This window comes from Scyliorhinus torazame, chromosome 2, assembly GCF_047496885.1.
Source record: "Scyliorhinus torazame isolate Kashiwa2021f chromosome 2, sScyTor2.1, whole genome shotgun sequence".
Classification (NCBI taxonomy): domain Eukaryota; kingdom Metazoa; phylum Chordata; class Chondrichthyes; order Carcharhiniformes; family Scyliorhinidae; genus Scyliorhinus; species Scyliorhinus torazame.
Genome location: NC_092708.1, coordinates 139,381,477 through 139,408,890, shown reverse-complemented (window position 1 = coordinate 139,408,890; position 27,414 = coordinate 139,381,477). Strand labels below are relative to the sequence as shown.

The 27,414-nt window shown below is 44.4% G+C and overlaps 1 protein-coding gene across 4 annotated transcripts; it reads right to left on the bottom strand.

Annotated features, from left to right (window-relative positions):
* nup35 (nucleoporin 35) lies at positions 1–22,521 on the bottom strand. 4 transcript variants are annotated; one of them, XM_072477711.1, is made up of 9 exons: positions 22,372–22,521; positions 17,334–17,501; positions 16,603–16,730; positions 15,404–15,464; positions 12,737–12,878; positions 5,999–6,068; positions 2,955–3,083; positions 2,007–2,168; positions 1–1,913 (listed from the first exon to the last, which is right to left on the bottom strand). In XM_072477711.1, the coding sequence occupies exons 2-9, from the start codon at positions 17,488–17,490 to the stop codon at positions 1,836–1,838; spliced, it is 927 nt and encodes a 308-aa protein (XP_072333812.1). In that variant the 5' UTR covers positions 17,491–17,501; positions 22,372–22,521; the 3' UTR covers positions 1–1,835. The 4 variants fall into 4 exon arrangements, with proteins under 4 accessions (XP_072333812.1, XP_072333807.1, XP_072333802.1 ...); XM_072477706.1 differs by lacking the exon at positions 22,372–22,521 and adding an exon at positions 22,067–22,235; XM_072477701.1 differs by lacking the exon at positions 22,372–22,521 and adding an exon at positions 22,005–22,022.
* Positions 22,522–27,414: the final 4,893 nt, after the last annotated feature.

The window sequence follows — 27,414 nt, the reverse complement described above, 5'->3', positions numbered from 1 at the left end:
TGCAATAATTCACAATTTATATCAAATTTATAAAACATTTGGAAACTGAAGTCATAAATATATGCAAAACTGAATTTTAAAGCTTCGGTTACAATATAGTTATGCAAATGCATTTCCCTCTGCCCAGCCCTGTGAAACGTAGGGTAGAACAATTTTCCACAAATTACTTGTAGAAAAAAGTCATTTTTCTAACCCCATCCAAATATACATATTGATGAAATCTATATCATGTATCTGCTAACCAACCCCCCCCACCCCCAAGAGTTACAACAATACAGAAAGATATCCCAGTGAATAATTTAAGTATTTAAATATATAAATGATACACTAGAGCATTTAGAAACCAACTTAGCAATATTTTAACAGTGCTCCCATTACCATGCATACCATAATTTGAATAACTGACATAGCACTGGAAATTTGCACCCAAATATTTAATCTTATGAACAGATTCAAAAACAGCTTCTTTCCCCGCTGTTACCAGACTCCTAAATGACCCTCGTATGGATTGACCCGATTAATACTACACTCCTGTATGCTTCACCCGATGCCGGTGTCTATGTATTTACATTGTGAACCTTGTTGCCCTATTACGTACTTTCATTTTATTTTATTTTCATGTACTAAATGATCTGTTTGAGCTGCTCACAGAAAAATACTTTTCACTGAACCTCGGTACACGTGACAATGAACAAAACAGATCTGATCTTATGCACTCAGAAGCATTTACTTCTTTGCATTTCCACATGGTCTGTGATTCATTCTCTACAATAGATTTGACATCATATAAATTTGCGGAGGGGGAATCTTAACATTGACTTACACCTTGAAATAAAATTGCTGGCCAGACTACAACTGGTGGAACATGACCACTTGACGCATTCAGCTTTATTTTCAAATGTGGTAGCGTTTCCATGATACCATTTTTTTATATGCAAAAGTATTTTCTTAATTTGTGACTGCTACTGGACGTTTTCTGAAACAGATTTTTAGAATAAAAAGAATAGATGGTTCTATAAATGCACACAATTCTGTAAAATCCCCGAAAGTTAGAATTTCATACACAAACTTCATTATCTATCTGCAAATCCTGTTACACAATATCATATTTGCTTTTAGAAAAATATCAATTCTTAAAAACTTGTTTTACAAAACAATGGTCACCAGAAATTATTAATAACACATGGGAATATGCAATTATAGGGTTCAACTTTAAAATTTGCAACTTTTTAGCGTTAAAAGAAAATCAGATTAACCTCCAGTAATTTTATCAGTTTGAAGCAAAACCATCAGTTCATATAGGAAAAATAAATTTGAGGAAAGCATATCATTTATACTACACATGGTCTTGGACTTTCCTAAGGTGTACAAAGATAATTTATTTTCCTTGATAATGTAGATTAAAATACAATTGAAGATGTCAGGGACATATTTCAGTTCAGAGAAATAAAGAACATGATCAGAAAAGTATATCGCCCCACCCTAAAACATTTTCATGAAATGCATGCACCAAAAAATTTAAGGCAACAATTTGACATTTTAACATTGGTTACCAACTTCATGTGGCAACTCACCCTTGTAATGACACTTCCTGTAAACTTATGCATGAAGTCAAATTTTAAAGTGCAAACTATTTACAATTTACCTGTTCTTGATAAATGCACCCCCTTGTCTCAACAAAAGTGGTTATACAACTAACCAACTGTATTAGTGGAGTTTTTGTGTTGTTAATTACTAGAGCAGTCTGCGCAATTGCATATTAAGTGTTTATCTGCAATTGGGAGTATTCAAAAACAAAATCCATACTCCAAAATCCAACTGCCTTATCAGGAGCACTACCAACCAAACATGTACTCCATGGCTTTGGAAACAAGACTCTCATCTTTTCTAGGTGTCTGTCTGTCTGAAACCACCTAAAATGAAAAAAAAGGTATTATTAGCGATTTTAGCTCGAACTACACATCAAATTAAATACCACCACCAACTTCCAGTTTTTCCACATTTACCTGATAGTCACTGCTAGAAGCTTTGTACGCTGCAGCCAGAGGTCTCATTGAAGTTGTTCTAGGTGTGCTTGGCGACTGTATAGGTGTACCCAGAGTGTTGATTGGAGGAGTGAAGACGCAAAAGTGTGTTCCACAACCTCGATCAGCTGTCTCCATAACACTCTGCATAACAAGAAAAGCCAAGTACTCGTCTCCATCTTCTATCCTCGTTTCTGTTTATCTTCAAAATTGAACCATTAAAATGTAGGCATTTTCTCCCCTCACCAACTACCAGGATACTACAAGGTGATTAAGAAATTTTACTCCTTTCGTGCCAGCAAGGAAGGGGCTGGGATTGGCACGTTAAAATATTTTTCTGTCAAAAGTAAAACATTTTTCTGTCCAAAAATCTCTAAACAATATTCAAGAATGTCATGAGGTAGTTTTTGATTTTTCCTTTTTTTCCCCTTCATCGCCTGAACATTTTTTCACCTTTTACTTACATGACGTATAACAGTGACGGCAAGAAAACTAGGAAACCCCCAACCCAAGCAATACGATGCACTCTGAACTACTGCCTTTAATTCCTTTAAGAAAACGAATTCCAAAGTAATCAGCAGACTGTTATTGACAAATGCTTAAGTCAAGAATATAATTTGTGTTCTCGGTTCCATTTTAATTGACGAGGTATTTCATTATCCAACAATGACACTTGCATATATTTAGGGCCCGCAACATTATAAATCCACCCAAGACATTTCAGAGAACTATCAAGTAAAACTTGACATCAAGCCAGAGATATTTGGATAGGCAATCAAAGGACTGACCAAAGTATACATTCAGTGTACCAGCAGCGTTTTCCACAAGGTCTCTTCACCTTGGGTTTCATCAATAAACTGTCTGAAAACAAGAGAGACTTGAGTTTAAATTTTCAGAGTTGAAACAAGACCACCAATTTCAACAACCCACCTTATCGATGCATGGCTTCACTCCAACCATGATAGCTTCTCCAAAAATCTTTCCATCTTTACTTAAAGCTTTCTTAGCCTGGAGTTTAGACTGATACTGAATATGCATCCAGTTCCCATTGTTTGACATCTGTGTAATATTCCAGCAAAGAAAAAGTCAGGTTTAGGTATAATTTTATTTATTTTTTAAAAATGGAACAAGATAACTGTAGATTGTCAGACAGGCAACAATATGTCATAAATAAATTAGAAGCCTACCCAGCAAAACAAAAAGATTTATGAACCAAAACATGTGAAAGTAACACCATGTCAAGCTGTATATTGAACAGGATAGCTCATTTGTTTTGTGCCATTATATACATAAGGCTAGGGGAAATCTAATTGGGAACATTTATCATAAATTGGGATCCAGTTTTGGAAAGCCTTACATTTCCAATACCTGAAAGACCTGGGCTGCATTGTTGTGTCAAAGTACGTAGACTGAATAATGATTTTGTCTGGACTGAATCTAATGTAATCAAATGCTGAAGTTCTCTTGTTTCTATCATGGAATCAAAACTGTATCATCTTTAATTTCCGGATCATAGCACTATAATCATTTAATTGAATGGGGGCAGTCTATTGGGTGAACAGATGTATTTGGAGAGGGGAGGCAACCCATATGAACAGAAAAGACTTTTGGTGGTCTGTACAGTGAAACTTAGCAATGACTAAAGCACTGATCCAGAAATTATTCAATTGAGTGGGAGTGCATTGGTTGAATGCTTTACTTTTGGAAGGGAATGAACGAGGATTGGAAGGCAGAGGAGGGCGAAGGGACTTTATAATAACATGAAAGACAACCGAAGCAGAAGTGGAAAGGAAGCATAAATGTAGTGGATTTGTTATTGCCAATCATATTTTTTAAATGTAGAATTTGACAGCCTCACAAAAGGATATTAAAAAAGGCCTTCTCCCCACAAGTACGGGACAAAAACTAGTCAGCAACAAAGATTAATATTTCACATTTTAGTGTTTTACTTAACTAATTTCTAAGGACTACAATATTAAATTATAAATATTGGCTTCTGTCAATGTCAGAATCAGCATTATTGCACAGAGAAACAGCATTTAATTTAAAAATTCAAGGAAATTACATTTTCTGCTGAGACCAGCAGCTCTTTGGCTTCCTGTCCTCATTGTCAGAGGAAAGAAAACAGATTGTTTGCCAATGTGGGGCACTGAGCAACACATTCACGTTCACGGCAAAGCTCTTTAAAGTGACTGTAAAATGCACAAACATTCGCTGAATTTTTCAATGGGTAAAATGTCTATAGCTTCAGCCTGGATCATGTGAATGAAAACAGTGTTGCAGTCCATTCCGATTAAGCTCACGTTATGTTCAGTTCATTGAATAAGGGCACCCAATTTATTAACTGAATCCACAAGGAATGTTTTCCAAACACGAATCCAGTTTCTAAACAGAAATTATCAATAATGCCAAGCATCCACACATTAAATTGCTTACACATGTGCGTCCGTATGTAGGATGAGAAGGGCTAATTACATTGGGTCTCTGGGCTTGTTGGGCGGGGAGGGTAGAGGCTAACATGAGTTTTCCATCATCAGGGGATAGGGAGTTTGGCTGCCACCTACATCAGTTCACAAAGTACCATTTTTATAAAGTGCTTTAAAACACAGATTTCCATATTTATATATGTTGGTCTACAATATGCAAACTTCAATCATTATATATTGAATGTCACTATGCTTGTTTATTGTGGTTTTGCTTTTGCTGGCAACAGGGATCGAATTGGTTACATTTCAGGGGCGGGATTCTCCGCAATCGGCGCGATGTCCGCCGACCGGCACCAAAAACAGCGTGAATCAGTCCGGCATCGCACCGCCCCAAAGGTGCTGAATTCTCAGCATCTTGAGCGGCCGAGCCCTCACCTCGAGGGGCTAGGCCTGCGCCGGACTGATTTCCGCCCCGCCAGCTGGAAAGGCCTTTGGTGCCCCGCCAACTGGCGCGGAAATGACTTTGCCGTGCGGCGCATGCGCGGGAGCGTCATCGGCCGCTCACGACATCCCCGCGCATGCCCAGTGGAGGGGGTCTCTTCCGCCTCCGCCATAGTGGAGACCATGGCGAAGGCGGAAGGAAAAGAGTGCCCCCACGGCACAGGCCCGCCCGTGGATCGGTGTGCCCCGATCGCGGGCCAGGCCACCGTGGGAGCAGCCCCCGGGACCAGATCGCCCCACGCCCCCCCCCCACCAGGACCCCGGAGCCCGCCCGCGCCGCCTTGTCCCGCCGGTAAGAGAGGTGGTTTGATTCTCGCCGGCGGGACAGGCATTCCAGCAGCGGGACTTCGGCCCATCGCGGGCTGGAGAATCGCCGGGGGGTGGGGGGCCCGCCAGCCGGCGCGGCGCGATTCCCACCCCCGCCGAATATCCGGTGCCGGAGAATTCGGCAACCGGCAGGGGCGGGATTCACGCCAGCCCCCAGCGATTCTCCAACCAGGCGGGGGGGGGGTTGGAGAATCCCGCCCCAGGTGTTAAAATGGGGTCGCATTGGAAAATAGTTTGGGAAGCAATGGACGAGTGCACACCAATTGAACTATTTCAGCATGGTTATTTTAAAGTCATTTTCAGTGATTTAAAATCAGGTCACTCACAGACGGTGGACAAGACTGAATTTCAGCTGCATTAATAAAATCACCATGTTGCCACTTAAATAAAAGTTTTTTTTAAATGCAAGGCGAGTAAAACAATTCTCCATTATGCTGGTTCATGGGAGATATATCTATGATTACACAAATATGTTTGGCAGAAACTTGAACCATAAAACTTCAATTTAGAATGTCAGTGCAATTGCACTCCGTTTGCTGCCTGCACCCAAGGTGGAATGTCTATGCCGTTTCAGAATCAAAAGCACCTAGAGTCCATGGAAAAGTTCATTCAGATGATATTTATCCATAACATTCAAGCAATAAATAGGAAAAATACACTATTCCAAACAGCAATAGAATCACAGCAACTGGAAAGCTTTATCGATTTGCAAAACCTTACCACGTGTTTTAAAATGTTTCCATATTGTGCAAACTGCAGGAGGATGTATGAAGCAGATGCTGGCGGAAACCTGCAATGAGATTTTTCTTAGCTTAATTAATCTTATCCCCAATGTCAGTGAATAACACTTCAGACTGGAAGTTAAAACCACATGTTCAGGCACTAACAAGGAGTAAGTTCTTGTAGGAGCAGGAAACAACTTCTAGCCACTAGTATGCGTCTTTTTAAAAACAAATACCTGAGATTTTCTTCTTTCAGTCATATATATACTGCACACAGGCAGGTGGTCTGCTTCCAATACCACATCAAGCCAGATGTTCAGTCTCCACCCGACACTTGGCAATGTAGCAAAGATTAGAAGCTAGTTAGTGAATGTAAAGATTATACAACCTACTATTGTAATAGCACCACACATGCTATGTCAATCTTTAGCTGGATTCTAGTTAGCACTTAAGTGACAATTCTGAAAGGACCAGATATTTCTTAGTCACCAATCTGCTATTTATAAGTCCAGAGTATCAGATTTTCTAATTCAACATTCCAGAGTTAGAACACTGCTGAAATTACAAGCCTCAAATTTAAATGGATGAATCCTTGGTGAAAAGTAAGGGTCAGCGTGATTCTCTCACAAAATAATTAGGAGACAGGTTAACCATTAATAGAAAGCTTCACTGAAAATGTAGTTAAAAAGCTGCAACTTAAGGCACAGTTGAAAGTATAATTCTGTTGCAGTGACTTAGATAAGGATCATCAACAAATCTTTCACTTCTTCCACTCATTGTCCAAAGTGCTCTTCAGACAAGGTAGTTAAGCTAGTTAGTCAATTCTGCTAACGGATTATAAACTGATATCTAATCATGTAATTCACCCACATGTATTGAGTTGGCTCACCGCCAGTGGTCCACCAGTAAACCAGGAAACTGAAAATGCCGAATGCAATTGGATCTATCAGTAACCTAGGTATTCAACCGTAATAATTTACCGGTTCAAAATATTCCCAGCATAGGGCAGCATGTGGCACAGTGGTTAGCAGTGGGACTGGGGTGCTGAGGACCCGGGTTCGAATCCCAGCCCTGGGTCACTGTCCGTGTGGTGTTTGCACATTCTCCCCGTGTCTGTGTGGGTTTCACCCCCACAACCCAAAGGTAGGTGGATTGGCACGTTAAATTGCCCCTTAATTGGAAAAAAATAAATAATTGGGTACTCTAAATTTATAAAAACAAATATTCCTAGCAGCGAAGCCAGGAGACTATCTAACAAAGATTTATTTTATGAATTCAATGTAACCTGACCGTGGCATTAAGTGACAAAATAAAAAGACATAAACAGCTCAGCAGCAAAACTGAAGTCCATGGGAGAAAAGGGGCAATAACACTGACACACAAACACGCTAGGAGATAGAATTGTTCTGAATGGATGTTTTTCAATAATTCCCATAGAATAGAATCCCTAAGTGGAGAAGGAGGTCATTCGGCACATGGGGTCTGCACCAACCCTGCGAAAGGGAACTCACCTAAACCCACACCAATGCCCCCCTATCCCCACGAATTGATCATGGCCAATCTGCCTAACCTGCACATCTTTGGACTGTGGGAGGAAACCGGAGCACCTGGAGGAAACCCACGCAAGCACTGGGAAGAAAGTGCAGACTCTACACAGACAGTCACCCAAGGTCATAATCGAACCATTAGTTTGATGGGCAAATTATGTCCCTTCTCGACTGTACTATTCTTGAACAGAAATAGGTTTCAGTTTTAAATGTCACTGCAGACAATGTAATCTTAAAAAACATACTAGAGTAAGCTGAAAAAGACTGTTCTACACAAATTGGCATTCCTTATGAATTAGATTAATTGCTGCCAATGTAATTGCAATTCAATTCACCTAATATGTTGTGAAACCATGTTTTATATCAAAAAATGATTTTTGAATTTACCAGCTGGAAACCCCTAAAGGTTTTTTATAAAGTAAGGCTACATGCCAGTGATGTGAAATCAAAGATGGTTCAATATTTGAATCTCTGAACAGTTTACATGACAAAACCATTGAAATGGAGATAATCGATTGCAAAGCCACGCCAGGGAGAACAGACGTGAAGCTGTATGAATAGCAGTCCCTTTCCTGTCCTAGTAACAAAGCGTACAATCACCTGGGTGCTCAATGGAATGGATTCAAACCATTAGACAATCACATGGACAATGAGACTCCAGCTCAGTTGGGAATTCCCAGCCATGATCTAATCTCAGGATTACTCCCTGTGCCATGTGCCAGTCAGGCTAGAAATAGGAGAATAGTGCAGCTAAACCCGTGGCCAAACTGGTGGTGCAGGAGGGAGGGTTTCAGATTTTGGACCACTGAGATCTCTTCCAGGGCAGGTGGGACCTGTACAAGAAGGACCGGTTACATCGAAACTGGAGGGGGACTGATATCCTGGCTGGGAGGTTTGCTAGATTCACTCGGGAGGTTTTAAGCTAGTACGGCAGGGGGGTGGGACCCAGAATGTGAGCTTAGAAGGTGTAATAACTGAAAGGGGAAATAGAGAACCAAAATAAAACAACACCACCCTCAGGCAGAGCAAAAAAGGTGACAAGTGTGAAAAGGGAGGTGGGCAATGCAGCATTGAGGGTGTATCTAAATGCATGCAGTGTACGGAACAAGGTAAATGAGCTTGTTGCGCACATTGAAATTGGCCGGTACGATGTTGTGGGCATCACAGACGTGGCTGCAAGGGGATCAGGGCTGGAATCTAAATATACGTGTCCTATCGAAAGGACAGACAGATGGGCAAAGGGGGCGGGGTTGCATTGTCAGTAAGGAATTAAGATAAATCGATAGCAAGGAGCGATATAGAATCAGAAGGCATAGGATCTCTGTAGGTAGAGTTGAGGAATCGCAAAGGTAAAAAGACCCTGATGGGAGTTATGTACAGGCCCCCTAGCAGTAGTCAGGAGGTGGGGCAGAAAATAAAGTCAGGAGATAGAAAAGGAATGTAAAAAAGGCAATATTACAATAATCATTGGGGGCTTCAATTTGCAGGTGGACTGGGAAAATCAGGTTGGTAGTGGATCCCAAGAAAAGGAATTTGTGGAATGTGTAAGAGATGGTTTTTTGGAGCAGCTTGTGACAGAGCCTACTAGGGAATAGGCAATTCTGGATTTGATGTGTAATGAGGCAGTCTTGATTGGGGAACTTAAGGTGAAGGAACTCTTAGGGAGCAGTGACCATAATATGATAGAATTTACCCCTGCAGTTTGAGAGGGAGAAGCTGCAATCAGATGAAACAGTATTACAATTAAATAAGGGTAACTACAAAGGCATGAGGGAGGAGCTGGCCAGAGTTGATTGGAAAAGGAGCCCAGCAGGGAAGACAGTGGAACAGCAATGGTAGGAGTTTTTTGGGGGTTATTCAGGAGGCACAACAGAAATTCTTCGCAAGGAGGAGGAAACATGCTAAGGGGAGGAAAAGGCATCCAAGGCTGACTCGGGAAGTCAAGGACAGCATAAAAGCTAAAGAAAAAGCATGCAAAGTGGCAAGGATTAGTGGGAAGCCAGAGGATTGGGAAGCCTTTAAAAGCAAGCAGAGGACAACTAAAAAAGCAATATGGGGGGGGGGGGGGGGGAAAGAAGATGAAGTATGAGTGCAAGCTAGCTAGTAATATAAACGAAGATAGGAAGAGTTTTTTTCAATATATAAAAGGTAAGAGAGAGGCAAAAATAGTCATTGGACCACTGGAAAATTTGGCCGGAGAAGTAATAATAGAAAACAAAGAAATGGCAGACGAACGGAATCGTTACTTTGCATCAGTCTTCACGGTGGAAGACACCAGTGGGATGTCAGAGCTCCAGGAGAATCAGGGGGCAGAGGTGAGTTCAGTGACCATTACTAAGGAGAAGGTTCTGGGGAAACTGAAAGTGGATAAATCACCTGGAAAAGATGGACTACACCCCAGGGTTCTAAAAGAGATAGCTGAGGAGATTGTGGAGCATTGGTGATGATCTTTCAGGAATCACTGGAGGCAAGAAGGGTCCCAGAGGACTGGAAAGTGGCTAATGTAACACCACTGTTCAAGAAGGGAGGGAGGCAGAAGATGGGAAATTATAGGCCGGTTAGCCTGACTTCGGTCATTGATAAGATTTTAGAGTCCATTATTAAAGATGAGATCGCGGAGTACTTGGAAGTGCATGGTAAAATAAGACTGAGTCAGCACGGCTTCGTCAAGGGGAGGTCACGTCTGACAAATCTGTTACAGCTCTTTGAGGAAGTAACAAGGAAGTTCGACAAAGGAGAACCAGTGGACGTGACTTATTTAGATTTCCAGAAGGCCTTTAACAAGGTGCTGCATAAGAGACTGTTAAATAAGTTAAGAGCCCATGGTGTTACGGGTAAGATCCTGGCATGGATAGAGGATTGGCTGACTGGCAGAAGGCAGAGAGTGGGGATAAAGGGGTCTTTTTCAGGATGGCAGCGGTGAACCTCAGGGGTCACTGATGGGACCACAACTTTTCACAATATACATTAATGATCTGGAGGAAGGAACTGAAGGCACTGTTGCCAAGTTTGCAGATGAAACAAAGATCTGTAGAGGGGTAGGTAGTATTGAGGAAGCAGGCGGGCTGCAGAAGGACTGGGACAGGCTAGGGGAGTGGGCAAAGAAGTGGCAGATGGACTACAGTGTGGAAAAGTGTGAGGTTATGCACTTTGGAAGGCAAAATGGAGGCATAGACTATTTTCTAAATGGGAAGATGCTTAGGAAATCAGAAGCACAAAGGGACTTGGGAGTCCTTGTTCACGATTCTCTTAAGGTTAACGTGCAGGTTCAGTCGGCAGTTAGGAAAAGGCTATATAAGGCTCTGGTCAGACCCCATTTGGAGTATTGTGAGCAGTTTTGGGCCCGGTATCGAAGGAAGGATGTGCTGGCCTTGGAAAGGATCCAGAGGAGGTTCACAAGAACGATCCCTGGAATGAAGAGCTTGTCACAGAATCATAGAATTTACAGTGCAGAAGGAGGCCATTCGGCCCATCGAGTCTGCACTGGCCCTTGGAAAGAACACCCCACTTAAGCCCAAACCTCCGCCCCATACCCATAACCCAGCAACCCCACCCAACCCCTTTGGACACTAAGAGCAGTTTAGCATGACCAATGCACCTAACCTGCACGTCTTTGGACTGTGGAAGGAAACCGGAGCACCCAGAGGAAAACCACGCAGACACGTCGTATGAGAAATGGTTGAGGACTCTGGGTCTGTACTCGTTGGAGTTTAGGAGGAGGAGGGATCTTATTGAAACTTACAGAATACTGCGTGGCCTGGATGAAAATCGCTTGTCGCAAGTAGGCTTCAAATGAAGTTTTTGTGAAAAGCCCCTAGTCGCCACATTCCGGCGCATGTTCGGGGAGGCTGGTACGGGAATTGAACCGTGCTGCTGGCCTGTCTTGATTTGCTTTAAAAGCCAGCTATGTAGCCCAGTGTGCTAAACCAGCCAACCAGCTAAACCAACTAGAGTGGACGTGAAGAGAATATTTCCACTTGTCAGAAAAACTAGAAGCAGAGGACACAATCTCAGACTAAAGGGACGATCCTTTAAAACAGAGATGAGGAGGAATTTCTTCAGCCAGAGGGTGGTGAATCTGTGGAACTCTTTGCCGCAGAAGGCTGTGGAGGCCAAATCACTGAGTGTCGTCAAAACAGAGATAGATAGGTTTTTGATTAATAAGGGGATCAGAGGTTATGGAGCGAAGGCAGGAGAATGGGGATGAGAAAAATATCAGCCATGATTGAATGACGGAGCAGACTCGATGAGCCGAGTGGCCTAATTCTGCTCCTATGTCTTATGGCCTTATAATCAAGTTATAACTGGAATAACTCGCCATGACCATATGTGTGTCATTGGTCAGTTGGAGAGTGGGTCATATGACAAGTCAGTTACCCTGTTTCAGCAACTTTTTTTCCCTGCAGACCAGAACAAAAAACTGAAACAGTGAAGTGTCCCTCTCTCTCTATCCAACTTACAAGCTTTTTTGCTGCTGATTTTGACTATCCAGGTTCCGCGTAGAGGTTTTGAAAAGGTCTCAACCCCACAGTTGCTATCATCAGAGGAACAGACAAATGTGTATACATCTTTAAACCACCTTGACACTGACTCAGAAGTACCATGACTTCAGCCTGAAGCCAGCTAAGCCATATATCTTTTAACTTTACTTTATAAATTGTTTAAGCTATCCTCCCACATGCACACACACGCAAGTCACATTTTCTTTTAAAAATATTTTTCTTAAAACAAGGTTAGACAATAAAAAGGATTGTTTCTTCTTTTCAAAAAGCTCAAGAAAATCTGTGTGCCTTACACACCATGTAAACCGTTGAACACTCACTGAATTGGAAAACATAACCTCAATACCTTTTTCTAAAGAGGACCTGTTATGGTCAACTAAGAAGTGGAAAAAGATGAAATCCATTTGATTCCTCACTCAATTATAACATTTACATTTAATATTTCCAGCAAAAAATGAAGCAACCCCAGATTCAGAGCTATTTTAAGCCACAGTATGGCAACACCTGGAATGTCTTTGTATCCTTCAGAATTTGTAATGTCCAAAGTAATGTAATATACAGTTTGCACACACACTTGCACACTAAATTACATTTGATCGGGAACTAAAAGGTTGAACAATTTACTTCTAATCTGTATACCCAGACAAGCAGTCTACAATTCTAGGAAAGAATATAAATCATACAAACCCGAAAACTGTAATCCAAGTATCATCTAAATGATCATCTGAAGTGAGAGATTCTCCTTGCGTGTAGAAAGGATCCACCTGTGCAGGAGAAAGAGTGATTTTTCGGTGTTGGCCAATAGTGGTCGGACTAAATACGCTCGTACCTAAGGTAGAAAGGAAATGTTTACTATTCAAGTGCAACCTACAGAAGTAATTTTGTGTGCCTGTTGGCAAAACGACTTATTGTTGAACACAAATTTTAAATTAATGCATTTCTCCTTTATTCAGCAATAAACAAATTCGGGCTTTACTAGAAACAAGTATCACACCTATACACGGTAAATTTTGAAGGATTGGACTTTAGGTGTGTACAGGAAACCAGTTATCATCAGCATCTGATTTCCATCAGCATAATTTCTCCATTCATATAACATAACAGCGCAGTACAGGCCCTTCGACCCTCGATGTTGCGCTGACCTGTGAAACCACTCTGAAGCCCATCTACACTATTCCCTTATCGTCCACATGTCTATCCAATGACCATTTGAATGCCCTTAGTGTTGGCGAGTCCACTACTGTTGCAGGCAGGGCATTCCACGCCCTTTCTACTCTCGGAGTATAGAACCTACCTCTGACACCTGTCTTATATCTATCTCCCCTCAATTTAAAGCTATGTCCCCTCATGCTAGACATCACCATCCGAGGAAAAAGGCTCTCACTGTCCACCCTATCCAATCCTCTGATCATCTTGTATGCCTCAATTAAGTCACCTCTTAACCTTCTTCTCTCTAACGAAAACAGCCTCAAGTCCCTCAGCCTTTCCTCGCAAGATCTTCCCTCCATACCAGGCAACATTCTGGTAAATCTCCTCTGCACCCTTTCCATCAGAAATGGTTTTAAGACACTTGCCTTATGGTTATGATGGGAGATGTTGCAAACTAATATTAGGTTCAGAAATATACCTTTGTAAACTTAGTCATTAGGTTTGTCATTTTATCATTTTACAGCCAAAAATTAGCAACAGCACACACACAACCTAGAGGACATTTAATGAGCAGATACCATGTCACTAGTAGCAATGATATGAAACATTTGGCTGCAACATCTAATGGCATTAACAGGGATATCCATTTCCAACACCAGATTGTTCAATGCACCCCATTCACACAGCAGCCCTTTAGAAGTCTCCTGGCCCCAGTGTTGCCCTTATCCCAGGGCAGCTGCTTTGATTACTAACTACAAAGAACATGTAGGACCATGCTGCCCGACTAAACTACAATCTTCTACACTTCCTGGGTCCGTATCCTTCTATTCCCATCCTATTCATGTATTTGTCAAGATGCCCCTTAAATGTCACTATCGTCCCTGCTTCCACCACCTCCTCCGGTAGCGAGTTCCAGGCACCCACTACCCTCTGCGTAAAAAACTTGCCTCGTACATCTACTCTAAACCTTGCCCCTCTCACCTTAAACCTATGCCCCCTAGTAATTGACCCCTCTACCCTGGGGAAAAACCTCTGACTATCCACTCTGTCTATGCCCCTCATAATTTTGTATACCTCTATCAGGTCTCCCCTCAACCTCCTTCGTTCCAGTGAGAACAAACCGAGTTTATTCAACCGCTCCTCATAGCTAATGCCCTCCATACCAGGCAACATCCTGGTAAATCTCTTCTGCACCCTCTCTAAAGCCTCCACATCCTTCTGGTAGTGTGGCGACCAGAATTGAACACTATACTCCAAGTATGGCCTAACTAAGGTTCTATACAGCTGCAACATGACTTGCCAATTCTTATACTCAATGCCCCGGCCAATGAAGGTAAGCACACCGTATGCCTTCTTGACTACCTTCTCCACCTGTGTTGCCCCTTTCAATGACCTGTGGACCTGTACTCCTAGATCTCTCTGACTTTCAATACTCTTTGAGGGTTCTACCATTCACTGTATATTCCCTACCTGCATTAGACCTTCCAAAATGCATTACCTCACATGTGTCCGGATTAAACTCCATCTGCCATCTCTCCGCCCAAGTCTCCAAACAATCTAAATCCTGCTGTATCCTCCGACAGTCCTCATCGCTATCCGCAATTCCACCAACCTTTGTGTCAACTGCAAACTTACTAATCAGACCAGTTACATTTTCCTCCAAATCATTTATATATACTACAAAGAGCAACGGTCCCAGCACTGATCCCTGTGGAACACCACTGGTCACAGCCCTCCAATTAGAAAAGCATCCTTCCATTGCTACTCTCTGCCTTCTATGGCCTAGCCAGTTCTATTTAAATCCCTTAAAGAAATGGAGATCCTTGTTTTTCCAAATCCCTTTTCAAATGTCAGCTCTTTTGGGAATAGACTCACAAAAGATCAATTAGCAGAGAAGCAGTCTCACACTGGATATTCATTTTGCAACCAGCAGAAAAAGGCTATCTGCACACAAGGAACATGCCAGCAGTACTTTGAAGGCTGAAACTATTGCAAGGATCTTCTTGGAAGCCAAAGGTATAGAAAAGGCAAGTAATTTTTATCTTAATATATCAAAAATTCTCACTGTGAAAATTGTGAACGCTTTGATCATATATTGTTAGTGAAGAAACAAAATTTGATGAAGACCGAAACTTTGTAGGACCATGTTTTAATCAAAAAACTGCAAATGCCTCATTGAAGAACTACACCTGATAGTGCACATACCTGATCCAGGCGTTACTAAGTTATTTCCACAAAGAGGAGTTTGAACTTTTGAAAGATTACCCTGCAATTTAAAAAAGTCTAATGAGAAATTATTCTTAAATAAACTTATATTTAATTCACAGGCAATCATGATTCACACTTCTCGCAATTTTATACGTAGAACTACAAAGTGAAGTGGCGGGGAGGGGGGGGAAAGACACAATAAAGAAAGTGGAGTAATTCCTTGCAACATCCAGGTACATCATAGCATTGGAAAACAGCACTGCCAGAAATTTGGAAGCATGGTGCACATCCACCCAGCCGCATTAAATATATGGCATAAAGAATTTAGGCAAAATGAGGAAGAAACTACTTTTAAAAGAGTAGATTTGTGATCTTAAACACCATTACAAATGCGCAGCAAAATAACGTAGTGAATGACAGAATGACTGAAAAGTTGCAGAATTGCTCCAATATCTATCTAATTGTAGCCAGAGAATTACCTGCAATGACTTTCATTCTCATCCCCTCACCATTACCTGGCAAATTCCACTCTCTGGCCACTGACTCGAACTTGACTTCATTAAAACCTCTGCTGCTCGTGCCTTGACTCACACCAAATCCCGTTCGTCCACCCAACACCCCTTGCTCACTAACTTACATTGGATAGTGTACATTAAGCAATGCTACTTTAAAATTATCAGCCTGGTTTTCAAATCCCAGCACATTTCTTCAATTTCCTCCAGCCCCACAATCCTCCAAGATATCAGCACTCATCTAATTCTGGTCTTAGGCATCTTCAGTTTTAATCCTCCCCTACTGGTGACCATACTTTCAGCTGCTTGGATCCCCAACCCTCTGCACATCTCTACCTTGCTTTCTTCCTTTAAGAGGATCCTTAAACCTATCTCTTTGACCAAGCTTTTCTGCGATATTCCCTTTATAAATTAAATTGCAGAGTGCAGTCCTATAAATTGTTCGCAGCCATATGAACGAGCAAGATCTGTGAGGCATCTTCCAGGCTGCTACGCAGCTGCACCCACTCAGTTTAATGGGAACATTAGTCACCTGCCCTTAAGTGGCTGTCAAATTTCACTTTGCAGGGCTCCTATGAAGCATCCTGCTCTAAACTCCCCAGAAGCTATAGTCACATTCAATACAAGAGTGCAGAAATATTTTGCCCAGAAAAATCACCCTTGGGTTTGTATCTAGCTTCTTACCAGTTGTCGTGAATTTAAGGGTGAAAGACCAGCTCTTGAGCTTCCCAAATCATCATATAAACTACGAACTGGCGGTGCACCACACTTATCTTTTGGAGTGGGTACAACTGGTTGAGGAGGAGTGCCTCCTGAATTTGAGAGAAAGAAAATGAGATGTCTTTCATTTACAAGAAATGTTTACTACTGCAGATTTTATAACTCAAAAATTGAATAACTTAAAGCTATTATTCTTATTTATAAATATAAAAGAATAGACCCCACTGCAAAACAAAACTCAACAGACCCGACTTGAAATTGTATTACCGTATCCAACACCGCTTCCCAAAACCTGTGGGCTCCATCAGGTGCAAGACTCAAATGTAACTAAAGCCCAGAAGATTTAATGGAATATTTATTAAAAAAAACCTAGATCCAATCATTACTACTTAGCCATTCTAATGATTAATGCTAGATTGAAAATGTTGTGGATCATAGTGCCTAAGCAGTATATTATACAACCCTATGATAGCATGCAACTAGAAGTATCTCTTTTGTTTAACAGAGCAACATACAATAATAGTAACTACAAGACATGAGTTTGTTCATTGTTAATTTTTACATAAGTTAAATACCTGTTAAACATCTCAACATGAACCCACCCACTACCTGGTATATATTAAATAAAACCTAAAAAAAGAACTTTCCAAGTAAGACTAAGATGCTAGACTCAAAGTCAGCACAAACCCACTTACCTCCGAAGGGAGATCGCACATCTGTTATTCCTGCCAAATTGCCACAAAAGTTCCGTGGTTGAGGAGTTACAGGGGCTGGTAAATCTCCCATTAGGAAACCAGGTAAAAACTGAGCACCAGCACCTGGCTTAGGAGATGTTGGAGATCCCAATGCCATTGGTTCAGATCCTAAAATTAAAAATTAAATCACTGAGTGTGTGCGTGTGTGTATATATTCTTATAAAGACAGAAATTGACTCGTAAGAGACGATGCAGCAGGAAGATTAAGGAAATAGAGAAATGAAGGTGGTCAATGGTGTATAGGAAATGAATGGCAAATGAGAGGCCCGGCTAGCACAGGATAGAGGCAAGGAAAGGCTACTATGTGCCACAGGCCTGCCTTTGGACACAGCGCACATGATGATATAATAATTTCTTATTGTCACAATGAAGTTACTGGGAAAAGCCCCTAGTTGCTATGTCCCGGCACCTGTTCGGGGAGGCCGGTACGGGAATTGAACCCGCGCTGCTGGCCTTGTTCTGCATTACAAGCCAGTTGTTTAGCCCAGTGCTAAACCAGCCCCATATGCACACAACGTGAATTATTTATTAAAAAATTTTGGGAGGGTTGGTGTAAATAATATGAGACGGTCAGCCTGTGTGTGCATAGCTATAGTGAGAAAGGGAAATACGGTACTTGTCTGTATCAATGGACTGAAATCAAATCAAAAGTTGCAGATTGGGTGTGATCAGTATGATTCAAGTTACAAGAGATAGCAATTTGATTGTTCGTGTGAAAAGGAATTCAATTTACAAGAAATCTGTGCTTGTTTTATTTTGAGCTAACCCAATTGAAGTTAGGTCATGAGAATTACAAAAACTGATCTGCTATTGGGGAGAGGGAGGGAGGGGAAGAGCCAAAAGTTCATCTCCCAAAAACGTTAAAAAATAACCACAAGCAATGCCATGGGTAATCTTGAGAATAAGTAAAGAAATACAATTCTCTTGTAAGGTTAGATAGCTGACAAGTGTTCAAAACCTTCTTTTTGTAGATTGCTTCGAACAACATTTTTTCTTTCTCAGAATTTGTCACTTAGCAGTCACTGAAGTTGCAAATGTGAAAACGAGTCCAAATTGTGGCTCCAACGTACAAATTAATTTTACATAATTCATCCCAAAACACTAATTATAACTCCTTTGCTCCATCTTCAGTGCAAGCATCGACCTAACTTACTGCGTTCCCACATTTCCAGGGGCCAGTAATTAGTTAAATTATGACAGTCGCGAACAGTGCTGAATTCCATCGTTCATTACAATTCAGTCGAAAGAAAGCCCCCTGTATCAGAGGAGTGAACCCCGTGATGCAGATTAAAGTCTGAATACACCTACTGGCCCCGACTGATAGAGAAGGGATGTCTCCGTGTTGCAGCCACATGTTCGACTCATTAAGACCATCAGCGCTCTTTCTCTCCCCTTGTACACTCTTCGCCCATTTCCTGCACTCGTGTGCGTGTGTGTGGTGGGCAAGAAAGCATTAACCATTTGGTTCAGTTGACCTAATCTTGGGTGAAATCTCAATGCAGAGAGAACTCAGACCTCGATGGCATTAAACTGCTTTCGATTCAAATTCATTGCGAGAAGCTCAACAGGAAGTAGGTTTGGTCCCAGTAATATACCGCATGAAGTGCTTCCTCTTATTAGTTATATGTTTTGTAAAGGTTTTTTTTTTTAAAAAGAGCTGACCCTGCTTGGAGCTGAAAGACATCACATGCCCTGAACTTACTGTTGTAATTATTTGTGAACTGGTTTATGTTTCAGTAACAGTGCTGGTTGGCCACCCTCCCCCTGAACTGTTAATCTCCCAGACACATGGGGACACAGGAACCAATCTTTAACAAGACAGGAACCAGGAACCTTTCTCCTCCAGCCGCCTGATGTAAAATAGCAGCTGGGTCATCCTGAAGCAGCTGGTTAAATGTTAGAGAATTTGAACGTCCAGAGTCACGGCAGGTTATAATTCACATTATATAATCTGCTTCAATGTTGATTCGCAGCAATTTAAACTCTTCCCAAATCGAAATTCCAACTAAACAAAAATGGAGTCAACTCCAGGCACCGACTGTAGTCCTCACACCGCGTGCAGCGCAAATTTAAAACAAAATACCCTGATTACAACAAATGCAATTAATCCGCACTGTGGTCACTACTCCTGTCTCCTGTCTCCAGCTTGGATAGAGAGAGGAATAGTTAGAAGTGGGGAGCTGCCGACCTCCGCATTCACTCACTGCCCCACATCCTTGTGAGACTGCGGGGAGAAGCCACCATCATCTTAACATCGCCCGTTCCTCTGACTAAACACCCCCATACTCCCCTCCGAGACAGCCCACATCCATCCCCAGACCCACCGCCTCTCCATCCCCAGACCCATCCACCCCCCCCCATCCCCAGACCCATCCACCCCCCCCCCCATCACCAGATCCATCCACCCCCCCCCATCCCCAGATCCATCCCCCCCATCCCCAGATCCATCCACCCCCCCATCCCCAGACCCATCCACCCCCCCATCCCCAGACCCATCCACCCATCCCCAGACCCATCCACCCCCCCCCCCCACACACACACCCCCCATCCACCCCCAAAACACACACCCCATCCACCCCCAAACACACACACCCCATCCGTCCCCAAACACACACACCCCAACCCCCATCCGTCCACAAACACACTCACCCCAACCCCCATCCATCCGTCCCCACACACCCCATCCATCCCCAAACACACCCCCATCCATCCCCAAACACACCCACACCCCATCCGTCCCCAAACACACACACCCCATCCGTCCCCAAACACACACACACCATCCGTCCGTCCCCAAAAACACTCACCCCAACCCCCATCCATCCGTCCCCACACACCCTAACCCCCATCCATCCTTCCCCACACACCCCATCCATCCCCAAACACACCCCCATCCATCCATCCCCAAACACACCCACACCCCATCCATCCCCAAAGACACACACACGCACCCCATCCATCCATTCCCAAAGACACGCACGCACCCCATCCATCCATTCCCAGACACACACACACTCCATCCAAGCCCAAAGACACACACCCATCCATCCATCCCCAAAGACACACACACACTCCATCCATCCCCAAACACACACACTCCATCCATCCCCAAACACACACACACTCCATCCATCCCCAAACACACACACCCCATCCATCCCCAAACACACACACCCCATCCATCCCCAAACACACACACCCCATCCATCCCCAAACACACACACCCCATCCATCCCCAAACACACACACCCCATCCATCCATCCCCAAAGACACACACACGCACCTCATCCATCCATTCCCAAAGACACACACACTCCATCCATCCATCCCCAAAGGCACACACACACCCATCCATCCACAAACACACCCTCATCCATCCATCCCCAGACACACACCCCATCCATCCATTCCAAAAGACACACATGCACCCCATCCATCCATTACCACACATCCCATCCATCCATCCCCAAACACACACCCGATCCATCCATCCCCAAACACACACACGCACACCCCATCCATTTATCCACACACACACTCACACCTTCCATCCATCCCCACACACCCCATCCATCCATCCCCAAATACGCACACGCCCCATCCATCCATCCCCAAAGACACACACACACGCACCCCATCCATCCATCCCCACACACACACCCCATCCATCCATTCCCAAACACACACACCCCATCCATCCATCCCCAAACACACACCCCATCCATCCATCCATCCCCAAACACACACACCCCATCCATCCATCCCCAAACACACACACGAACACCCCATCCATTTACCCACAAACACACACCCCATCCATCCCCAAACACACACACTCCATCCATCCCCAAACACACACACCCCATCCATTTATCCCCAAACACACACTCACACCTTCCATCCATCCCCCCACACACACCCCATCCATCCATCCCCAAACACACCCCATCCATCCATCCCCAAATATGCACACCCCATCCATTCCCAAAGACACACACACACGCACTCCATCCATCCCCAAGGACACACACACGCACTCCATCCATCCCCAAAGACACACACACACGCACTCCATCCATCCATCCCCAAAGACACACACACACGCACACTCCACCATCCCCAAGGACACACACACTCCATCCATCCCCAAAGACACACACGCGCACTCCATCCATCCATCCCCAAGGACACACACACAGTCCATCCATCCCCAAAGACACACACGCACCCCATCCATCCATCCCCAAAGACACACACCCCATCCATCCATCCCCAAACACACACACACTCACACCTTCCATCCACCACCCCCCCACACACACACCCCATCCATCCATCCGCAAACACACACACCCCATCCATCCATCCCCAAATACGCACACACCCCATCCATCCATCCGTCCCCAAACACACACTCACCCCAACCCCATCCATCCTGTCCCACACACCCCAACCATCCTTCCCCACACCCCATCCATCCCCAAACACCCCCCCCCCCCCATCCATCCATCCCCAAACACACCCACACCCCAGCCCCAAACACACATCATTGAATCCCCCACATACCGAAGCCACGCTCAAAAATACCCTTTCCCCAAAGACATCCTTACTCCACAAACACCCCCTCCCCTGCCAGGAGGGGGAGCGTGCGCTCCGCGGAGTGGAATCTTGCCTTGGAATTCCATGACAATAGGTTCGAGAATGTGGGCGACACATGGACCTGGAGCAGCTCCGACCTGCCCCCGGCTCGGGCAGCAGCTCCTTCCCGACCCACCCCCGGCACCGGCAGCAGCTCCTTCCCGACCCACCCCCGGCTCGGGCAGCAGCTCCTTCCCGACCCACCCCCGGCACCGGCAGCAGCTCCTTCCCGACCCACCCCCGGCACCGGCAGCAGCTCCACCTCGCTGCACTTTCAAAAATGGCGGAAAATCTCCAATTGCAAGAGCGGAGCTGCACGATGGGAAGAGCGTCACTTACTTTACTCGGATGTATTTCCTTCCAAGGGCTGGGCTAGAAGAGACTTGCAACCTCGGCTTAACTGACGTTGTCAGTAGTTGTCTTGATTGTATGGGAAGCTTTTTCCTTGGTAATGTTCAACGGGTAAAATCTTACAGGAACTGCGCCCTACCTACTATTGCGGGGGGTAGAAATAACAACTGTCAACATATCGTAAATATAGGTGGCAGTATTTATAAACGAGCGACAAAATTGAAAGGGGTTGAAATGCTGTGCAAATGGTTTAGAATATGTGTTAAAGCGTGATGAGCATGGGACCACACCAGAAACATTCAAAAATGAGATATTTGTCCCATAAAGAACAACCCAGTTGACCCGCTTCCCACTCTGTCACCACCCTACATCTTCTTATTCTTAAATTCTCTCCAATTCACTTTTGAAGGTCACTATTCAATCAAGTACTACATTCCAAACGTTAACCACTCGTTGCAAAAAGCATCTTTATGTCACCTCTGGTTCTTTTGCCAACCCCCATAAATCTGTGTTCTCTGCCATTAAGAATAGTTCAAGTATTCTGTTGAACCCCCTCCTATTTAAATATCTCTGTCAACTCACTTCCTATAAGGAGAATAACCTCAGCTTTTTTCAATTGATCCACAAGACTAGTTTCTCATCCATGGAAGTTAATAGTAAATCCCTTCTGCACTTTTTCCCTCGCGATGAAAATAGCTCACTTGGGGGGCGGTGAGAGACCCTTGATTCGATTGGTTAGGTGGATGTGCGGGGGTTGGGTGGTCTGGTCAAACGTGCAATAGTTTTCTCTCACTTGAAGAGTTTGAGGGCCGATGTGGCGCAGGAGAGCCACTTGCAAGCAGGACCAGGTAAGGCTCCGTAAGGATTGGGTGAGTCAGTTCTAATTGGACTTTGAAAGCAGGGCCTAGGGGGGTGGAGAAGGTGGTGGTGGATCGGGGGGGGGGGGGGGGGCAAGATATGTCATAGTTACGGGGTCGTTGGAGGGTAAGTCGCTGGTTTTGGCAAATATATACACTCCAAATTGGGACGATGTGGCATTCATGAAGAGAATGGTGGCAACCTTTCCGGACATAGACACACACCAATTGATCTTGGAGGAGGGATTTGAATACAGTTTTGGATTTGAAAATGGATCGGTCTAAGCCAAAGTTGTTGACACCCTCCGGGGGAGCAAAGGTGCTGGCGGCGTTCATGAGGGAGATGTGGGGAGCAAATCTGTGGCGGTTTTTACACCCGGGAGGGGGCAAGGAATTTCACTGGTACATAATGTTTGCTTGCGGATCAATTTCTTTATAATGGAGAGATCTTTGTTGCCGGGAGATGAGGAAAGTGGAATATTCCCCGATTGTTATCTTGGATCATGTTCCACACCTGGTGGATGTGGCGATGGAGAGGGGATCAGCTCAACGGCCGGCATGGAGTTTGGATGTGGGGCTGTTGGCAGATCTGGGATTCTGTGTGAAGATGGCATGGGTGATTAATGAATATGTGGGATTTAATAAGAATAGGGAGGTTTCGGAGTCGCTGTTGTGGGAGGCCTTGAAGGCGGTGGTGAGAGGCGAGATAATCTTTATTAGTGTCACAAGTAGGCTTACATTAACACTATGAAAATCCCCTAGTCGCCACACTCCGGCGCCTATTCGGGTACACTGAGGGACAATTCAGAATGTCCAATTCACGTCTTTCGGGACTTGTAGGAAGAAACCAGAACAACCGGAGGAAACCCACGCAGACATGGGGAGACCGTGCAGGTTCCACACAGTGACCCAAGCCGGGAATTGAACCTGGAACCCTGGTGCTGTGAAGCAACAGTGCTAACCACTATGCCACCATGCCGCCCATTTAATCTCGCATAAGGCGCAGGTAGATAGGGAGGCAGGTTGGTGGATTAGATTTTAGAGGTAGATGACAAATACTCAGGAGGATCCCACCCCAGAGCCCTTGGCCAGCAGGAAGAGACTGCAGATTTAGTTTGACTTGTTATCCACTGATCAGGCAGTGCACCCTTGCGTCGCTCTCAGGGGGTAATGTACGAATATGGGGAGAAGGCCAGTCGTTTTCTGGCTGGCCAACTGCGGCTGCAAGCGGCCTCCTGAGAGACCATTCAGGTTCCGAATATGGGAGGTGGGTTAGTATCTGTGCTGGACAAAGTGAATGGGGTGTTTGAGGCATTTTATCAAAAATTGTATAAGTCGGAGCCACCTGTGGATGAGTCGGATATGGCAGAGTTTCTGGAGGGATTGGAATGTCCACCAATGGAGGACGATCGGGAAGGGTTGGAGGAACCACAAGTGTGAGGAGATTTGGACAGCTATAGGGAAAATGCAGACAGCCATGGCGAGGGTGGAATTTTGTAAAATGTTTGCTGACCAGCTGGTACTGTTGGTGGAGATGTTTGCGGATTCGGTAACATGGGGGTCTCTCCCGGAGAAGATGATAGGAACATAGGAATTAGGAGCAGAACTAGGCAATTCAGCCCTTCGAACCTGCTCCACCATTCAATCAGATTATGGCTGATCTCTTTCTGGTCTCAAATCCACCTCCACACCTGTTCCCATATCCCTTTAACCCGTTTTCTATTAGAAATATATCTATCTCCTTCTTGAACCCATTCAATGACTCTAATTCCACCGCACTATGGAGCAGCGAAATCCACAAATCCACCACCCTCTGTGAAAAGTAGTGCCTCCTTATCTCAGTACTAAATCTACCGCCTCTCAACCATTATCCGTGACCTCTTGTTCCAGATTGCCCCACAAGGGGGAACATTTGGTCTACGTTTACTTTATCAATCCCTTTTAGTATTTTATATACTTCTCATCCTTCTAAACTCCAGAGAGCCCAAACTGTTTAATCTCTCCTCATACGTCAACCCTTTCATCCCCGGAATCAATCTGGTGACCGTCCTCTGAACTGCCTCCAATGCCACCACATTCTTCCTCAAATAAGGAGACCGAAACTTGACACAATACTCCAGATGTGGTCTCACCAATACCCTATACAATTGCAACAACACTTCTCTACTTTTATATACCAATTTTCATTTAATTTTCAATCCTTCTGCAATAAACGCTAACATTTCATTTGCCTTTTTAACTACATGCTGTACCTGCACACTGACTTTCTGCGATTCATGAACAAAGACACCCAGATCCCTCTGCTCAGATGCATTTTGAATCTGCTTTCCATTTAGATAACTTGCCTTTCTATTTTTTCGGCCAAATTGGATAACCTCACACTTATCTACATTAAACTTCATCTGCCAAATCTTGCCCCAATCTCCGAGCCTATCGATATCCATCTGTAAAATTGTTATCTCCTCTTCACTGCCTGCTTTCCCACCTATTTTAGTATCACTCACAAATTTTGCTATGTCATACTCTGTCCCTAGTTACTAGCACGCCGCTAGTTACAGTTCGCCAGCCAAAGCCCTTTTATCCCAATCCTCTGCTTTCTGTCAGCCAATCATGAAATGAAACCCCATCATCAACCCCATCTAGTACTCTACCCCCAATCCCCTGTGATCCCACCTTCTGGATCAGTCTTTTATGTGGCACCTTGTCAAACGCCTTCTGGAAGTCTAGATACACCACATCCACAGGTTCCCCATTATCCACCTTGCTGGCTACGTCCTCAAAGATGGTACAGACATCCATTTCACTTCTATTAAAGAAAGATAAGGACCCGGTGGAGTGCAAGTCATACTTACCGATTTTCTTACTGAATGTGGACGCTAAGATCTTGGGCAAGGTACTGGCGCTTAGGTTGGAGGAGTGCCTCCCTCAGGTTGTGGAGGAAGATCAGGCAGGGTTTGTATAAGTTAGGCGTTTGTCTTCTAATGTGCGGCGGCTGTTAAATGTGGTACTCTCCCCATCGGAATAGGAGAACATGAGGTTATTGTGGGTTTGGATGCAGAGAAGGCTATTGATAGGGTGGATTGGGGCTATTTGTTTGCGGTGTTGGAACGGTTTGGGATAGGGCCCAAATTTGTGGCATGGATCCGGTTATTACATAAGGCGCCTATGACTAGTTTCTGCATGAACAACGTGAGTTCGAGATATTTTCAGCTACACGGGAACAGGCAGGAGTGCCTGGTGTTCCCTCCTTTTCGCTTTGGCGAATGAGCCTTTGGCCATTGCTTTGAGGAATTTGGATAAGTGGAGGGGGATAGTTGTGGGGGGGTAGAGCTCAGGGTGTGCCTGTATGCTGATGATCTTCTTTTGTATGTAACGGACACGTCCCCACAATCAGGGACATAATGGTTCTGTTGAAACAGTTTGGGGCGTTTTCAGGATATAAATTGAGAAAATGTCTTTTTCGGTTACTCCGCAGGGGAAGGGAGCCAAACTGGGGGCGTTGAGCTTCTGCTCAGCTTCTGGCTCTGATGTTCAGAAGGGAGGGTCAAAGCGCAGAAGAGCAATAGTAATAGGGGACTCTATAGTCAGGGGCACAGATAGGCGCTTCTGTGGACGTGAAAGAGACTCCAGGATGGTATGTTGCCTCCCTGGTGCCAGGGTCCAGGATGTCTCCGAATGGGTAGAAGGCATCCTGAAGGGGGGAGGGCAAACAGGCAGAGGTCGTTGTACATATTGGTACTAACGACATAGGCAGAAAAGGGCATGAGGTCCTGCAGCAGGAGTTCAGGGAGCTAGGCAGAAAGTTAAAAGACAGGACCTCTCGGGTTGTAATCTCGGGATTACTCCCTGTGCCACGTGCCAGTGAGGCTAGAAATAGGAAGATAGAGCAGCTAAACACGTGGCTAAACAGCTGGTGTAGGAGGGAGGGTTTCCGTTATCTGGACCACTGGGAGCTCTTCCGGGGCAGGTGTGACCTATATTAGGACGGGTTGCATCTAAACTGGAGAGGCATAAATATCCTGGCCGCGAGGTTTGCTAGTATCACACGGGAGGGTTTAAACTAGTATGGCAGGGGGGTGGGCACGGGAGCAATAGGTCAGAAGGTGAGAGCATTGAGGGAGAACTAGGGAATAGGGACAGTGTGGCTCTGAGGCAGAGCAGCAGGGAGACATTG